The sequence below is a fragment of the Octodon degus genome, unplaced genomic scaffold (assembly GCF_000260255.1).
Source record: "Octodon degus isolate 3935 unplaced genomic scaffold, OctDeg1.0 scaffold00026, whole genome shotgun sequence".
In the NCBI taxonomy this organism is placed as follows: Eukaryota; Metazoa; Chordata; class Mammalia; order Rodentia; family Octodontidae; genus Octodon; species Octodon degus.
In genome coordinates this window covers 8,214,323-8,220,322 of record NW_004524602.1, presented here as the reverse complement: position 1 = coordinate 8,220,322, position 6,000 = coordinate 8,214,323, and the positions used below count along the sequence as shown (strand labels likewise).

Here is a 6,000-nt window from a genome sequence, read left to right as displayed (position 1 = left end):
CTCCAGGGCTGCCACGCGAGCCTCTAGGGGCAGCCAGCAGCTGCAGGGCGTGCGCACAGGGGGCAGGACTCACGGCCACAGCGTATCTCGTCACGCCTGGAACCAGAGTGAGCCAAGGACACGGAGCACGAGTCACTGTCATGTCCAAGCTGCTTGGCCCCTGCATGGCCTCCATGTGTCCCAGGGGAAGCCCAGCCCCGTGGGCATATTCTTCTCCAATCCCACTGAGTTAGCAGGGTTAACAGCCCTTAGTGCTCCTCTGTCGGGCTGAGGACAGCCAAAGCCAAGGTCGCAGGACACCATGCTTATAGCCATCCAAGCGTGTGGCCTGGATCTTTGCCCATTATCAGTACACAGAAAACAGAATAAAACCCATCCTGACTAAGAAGAGAAGAGAGAAAACTTTTCACCTGAAAAGGCACCAGCAGAGCTAGGAGTAGTGGCACAAGCCTGTAATCCCAGCATTCTGGGAGGCTGAGGCAGGAGGATCGAAAGTTCAAGGCCAGTTTAGGCAACCTAGTAATTTAGAGAGAGGCCCTGGGTTCAATGCTCAGGATTAAAAAAAAAAAAAAAAGTCAGTTATGGGATGTGAAGGCAGAAGGCCAGGATTTCAAACTCTACCTGCAACCCCAGCAGTGTGCATGAGTCAGGGATGGTTTACACTATAGGGTGAGTCACACGAGTGGAATCAACCCGAGGCTGGTGGGCTGCAAAATGAAACCAAAATAGAGGGCTTCATCCCCATATGAGTCAGCGTGCTTCCCTCTGGGAAAGTGACAGAGGTGGTGACCAGATCCTTTTGTTGCTTAATCACTTCACAAGGGCTGGCAGGAGTCTCAGGTATAAACTCCGTGATGGCCTCACAGCAGAACGGCCCATTCCTCTGAGACAAGCCACACAGCCGTCCTCCCACAGAGGAAGGTGTGCTCCCCCAGGCAAAGCTCTGGGGAGTTTTATCAGCAAACAGAAGTATACTAGCTGGCAGTGACTTAATCAGAGAGCTGTGGGGTTGGAAAGTCCTTAATCTTTCAACCACATGAAATCATGGTAGAGTTAAGTTGCTCTTACGCTGTGGGTGGGATTTTGTGGACCAGATCGACTAACCCTGAGCCAGGTGGGAGGATAAGGGATGGTGCTGTGGTCTCCCGAAGAGCTCGCACGCCTGCGTGTCAAGCTGAGATGTTTAACAGCTAAAAGGCCGAGGCAGAGGCACAGGTGACTCAAGAGTCTGGGTCTTGGCTGAAGAGATTTGAGGAATTTCCTTTGAGGTTCGCTAATTTCTCCGGAGTCAGGCGAGTGCTGTACCCAATGACAGTGTGACAGGATCAAGCCCGAGGGACAGCACCCAGAGGGGGCGCTCACCTGCGTGACTTCCGGTGGGAATTCATGTGAACTCCCAGGAACCTGTCTCCTCACTCCACAGTTTCAGGCGTTCAGGTTCACTGTTTCTTCCACAGACCGGCTCTCCCTTTACGACGCCTACACTTGTACAGTGCATTGGTGGCAGAATGTGTTTTCCAACGTGGGCTGGAATAGTATCTTCCCAATTCCCTTGGACAAGGGGACCTTGTCATCCTGCCATCAAAAGGCACATGTTCTCTTTCCCTCAGGGCTGGCTTGGCCTTCATAACTTGCTCCACCAATAGGATGTGGCAGAAGTCACAGGCTGGGACTTCTAGGCTAGGGCATAGGCAGCCTCCCAGCTCCTCCCTGGGTTTCTGGGGGACCTTGCTCTTGGGGCAGTCCCCTTCAGGCATCAGGACATGAGCAAAACAGGCCACATGACCACATGGGGGTGCTCAGGTGCCCAGGTCCACAGGGCACTCCCTTAGCAACTAGCAACAGCGGCTGTCATATGAGTGTGGCATCTTTGATGTCCAGCCCAGCAGAGCCTTCAAGTGACACCAGCTTCAGGTGACCCAGACTGATACCACAGGACAGAACTTAAGAGAGGCCTGATAGCTGGGGCGGTTGAACCCTATAGCTTTAAAGAATTAATAAAACATTGTTTCAAGGCACTAAATTTACATATCAATAGGAACTAAAACAGTATTTGGGATCTCTTTTTCTTTACCGAGCAAACTCAATGCCGAACGCCGTCCGGGTCTCTGTCCCTCCTCTCTGCTCTATGTGACTGGCAGCCTCCACCACATCCTTGACAGATCTGTAGTCATTGAGGTGGAATTCATGGACCACATCTTCTCCATACTGGACAACTCCAACCTGAAAGGCAGAGGAGAAGGGAAAAGAACATTCTCCTTCCTGAACCTTAGCCCTTTGGCTGTGGCCGTGCAGGAGTAAAGAGTCATCTTTCCCAAGAAGGAACTAGAACCCAACAAAGAAGGTTCTAGAAAGTTCTAGAAGAAACAGATGGCCCTGTGGTAAGGGGGTGGGGTGCACACAGTGAAAGGCGACTTTGGGATTTAGGGGAAGGCCCCATAGATCATGGGTCTTGCTGATTACAGCACAGAAGCTCAAAATATGAGGCGTGATGTGGGGTCTTGGGGCAGAGGTTCTCCTATCCCCAAGGTTGATGCGGTAACAATACTAATAGTTTTCTTAATACACAAAAAACCTTAATGACCTGTGGTAAGGATCCAACAACAAAATGCTACTATTGAGCAGGCCTGTGGAGTGGGTGGTCATCCCCGACACCCTAAAAGATGGACTGGGGGGTGGGCTCAGCACTTCATGAGAAACTCCACTCCCTTTTTTCAGAGCACTACTTGTTAGAAGTCATTTCTCAGAATGACCTCACATTGTAAAGTGGCTAAGCTGGGAAATGAGGCCTCCCCCTGCCCCCCCACTGTCCCCCTCTCCCAGGGATGGGTGCCTGGGGCCTCAGCCTTTCACCTGCCTGCCCTTAGGCATGCCACAGTGCCTCCCGACACCCAGACAGAGCCAGGGCCACGGTCAGGGGCTCTTTTTGGAGGAGCAGCGCCCACCTCTGATCACTCACCTGGATCTGCCCTGGGCCGATGTAAAACTTCTTCAGGATGTTGATGAGGAAGTGCTGGACCTCCACCCAGGGGTAGATGCTGTTGGAGCCGTCCAGGACGATGATGATGTCCATGTAGGTCTGGCACCCTGGAAGGAGGGACACGATCGCGGCCAGCCATGAGCCAGTGCCTGCCAGTCTCTGACTTGGTGTCATTTTCAAAGGCTGATAGAGGGGGCCTGCCCATCAGCTCAGCTGTTTGAGTGCCTGCTTAAACAAAGCAGTCAGGCTCAGGATGCTGTGGTTTGAACCCAGATACTCACGCCAAACCAGAGATGCCGTGAAAGCATGTTGAGGCTGCCCCTCCCCAAAATAAAATAAAATAAAATAAAATAAAATAAAATAAAAAAAGTCTGATAGAGGAATAACTGTGCACGTGTGCATGTGTGCGTGCGGCTGGGAGTCATCCTCGGGGTGGACATTGACTCAAGTGAGTTTTCTCTGTCGTAGGAGGAGCTAAGAAGAACGTGATTCTACAGGCCGCCGCACAAAGCAAGTACCCGCCGAGTCTCAGCTGGGGCTACTTTTCCTTTTTTTTTTTTCCCTGTAAGCAAGCCCTGAGCTAACCCAGCTGTGCCATCACGTGACCATGCTCTGGGTCTTGGTCTCCACCTCTGATGGTAAAACTTTCTTTACATTCCTGTAATATTCATATTAAACGAAAAGGAGCCCTAAAAATCAGCAAGGAAAATGAAGGGAACCCGGCCACCACAAGAAATTGAAAACGAAAAACCTCTTAAAAATCGAATCCATCGTTGCCGGCAGCCTGGCCTTCCTTACACCACTGCCGGGACTGGCCACTGCTGCTGTCCCAGTGTGTGAAAGTCCCTATTGCCTGGCTCCTGGCTGCCGGGCTGAGTGGGACAGTGGCCTGGAACACTGGGGCCTGAGGGGCGCGGTGTTCTGTGGGGACATCGGGGGTGCATGTGCGTCACCTGGATGCCCCGTCCTTGCTACCTGCAGGCTGGGTACAGCGTGTGGGTGCCTGGCCGAGCCTCACAGATGTGACCTTTGCCGGTTCCAAAGCCCTGCTGGGTACAGACGGCCACAGAGTAGAGCGAGACCAACTCCTTGGGCCCGTGCGTGGGGTCTTGGATTCTTTTATATTTGCAACCAGTTTTAGTATAATGAATTCATTATCACTGATTTCTTTCTTATAATTTTAGTTTTGAAATTTCAGTTTTTAAAAAGAGACCCCTTGGGAAAGATCTGCCTTTGGGCCTGTGGTTTGTGAGATACAGCTGAGTATACGGAGTCCTCTAAACACCAGAGGGCAGAAATTACTTTGGACCCAGCTATTCCCCTTTGGGGCATCTGCCTGAGTTAAAGACATCCTATGACAGACACCCATGCATACTTGTGTCTATAGCTGCACAACTTGTAATAGTTAAGTATTAGAAGTGGCCTCTATGTCCATAAACAGACATGATGAACAGAGAAAATGTCGCATCTATACCCAGTGGAGTACTACTCTGCCATAAAGAAGGACAGTGTGAGTCACTGGTAGGAAAATGGATGTGTACCACGAGAGTATAATGTTCAGTGAAATAAATCGCTTCAATATCACACTGTTTCTCCTACAGGAGTGTAGTGGTTGATACATTGTGTCAACTTGGGAACTTTAAAGTTTGGCTGGATCTGCTCTGCCATTCTGTGCCCTGGGGCGTGGGGGTCCCTCCCTAGGGCATGGAGGGCCTGCCCTAGAGCGACTCCGCCCTTAGAGGACACATGAAGGGATTGAGGAAGGATGGTTCGTCCCACTTCCCCGGAGGAGCTTCAGTCTTTGCAGTCAGCTCGATGTCGCCTGGCCTCCAGCACAGGCTCTTCGGCCTCTGCCTTGGCTCCTTCAGCTTTTCTTTCAGACCCCTTCAGCCTTCCTCGCAGACTCACCAGCCTTCTGACCCTCTCACCGTGGTCCCATCAGCTTCCTCCGTGATACGGACTTGCACGGAGCACAGCAGTGAGCTCCAGCCCTCGGACCGAATCCTTCAGTCTCGGGTGTGCAGACGCCCTCTGCACGCTTCCTCATCCGACTCTGGGGCTGCTGTTGTAAGCCAGTCTTGTAATTTCTTTTACATTTGTGCATCTTGTGTTATGTCTGTTTCCTGTATTATATCTGTTCCTCTAGTCAGTTCTTCTGACTGATGTAAGGAGAAACCCCACACATGAACAAAACACAAAGTAAAAGGAAACAGGGAGATACATTCTTTGCAAATGAGCATGGGACCCAGAGACGGAGAACACAGGGAGGAGTCGAAGCCTGATGCTAGCTCCCCAGGTTTTCTTGGGGGCAGTGGGGGTCGTGATCCATTAGCCACTGGGCTAGCTGGGCTGAGCTCCCTGAGGCCCACAAGCACTAGATAGGGACGAGGATTACTAAGGCCGGTGCAGTCCTGACAGCTTAGGCCCACTGGGGGAGGTCCGGCCAGGTGCAGTGACACCCCCTGCTTACCCAGAGGGCTGGGGCAGAGCTGCCTGGACATCGCCTCTGGACTGGCCCCACCTACCCTGGGCCTGCAGGTCGGAAGCCACTTACTCTGCAGGGCTGGGGCCACGGTCTTGGAGAACCGGAAGTTGGCGTTGACTCTGGAGCACATCCCCGTGGTGTAGTAGGAGCTGCCGCACTCGTGAGACCAGAGTGGGCTGCAGGCCTGTGGGGCACAGCAGTGGGCAGGGGCGAGGCTCAGGGGGCGCAGGCACCGTGGCGGGGACCCAGCCCCACATGCACAACCAGGGCAGATTACTTCCTGCTCACCTGCCTACCTTACTGCCCCACAGGAGGTGGGACAGCCCTCCCGGGTCACTAACTAGGTCTGCAGAGGTCACCTGGAGGTCATTGCTGGGCAGGCTTCCCTGACATTGTCCCAACAACATGAGGGCAGAGAGAAAGAGAATGTCTGTAGTGTTAGCCGCCAAGGTGGCTGTCATCTGGCCCTCGCTGAAGGTCCGGGTGATGGTTTCTCTCCAGAGCAGGAGACTTGGAAGAAAAAGTCCAGCTCCAT

General features: G+C 52.7%; 1 protein-coding gene across 1 annotated transcript in view; it reads right to left on the bottom strand.

Moving 5' to 3' along the window:
* Itga11 (integrin subunit alpha 11) overlaps nucleotides 1–6,000 on the bottom strand; it is a 104,113-nt gene that overhangs the window by 38,662 nt on the left and 59,451 nt on the right. Inside the window, exons 5-8 of the mRNA XM_023712636.1 lie at nucleotides 5,535–5,649; nucleotides 2,960–3,087; nucleotides 2,075–2,223; nucleotides 74–224 (exon numbers count right to left, since the gene is read on the bottom strand). Of these exons, the coding sequence (XP_023568404.1) occupies nucleotides 74–224; nucleotides 2,075–2,223; nucleotides 2,960–3,087; nucleotides 5,535–5,649 (543 nt within the window). The remainder of the gene's footprint in view (nucleotides 1–73; nucleotides 225–2,074; nucleotides 2,224–2,959; nucleotides 3,088–5,534; nucleotides 5,650–6,000) is intronic.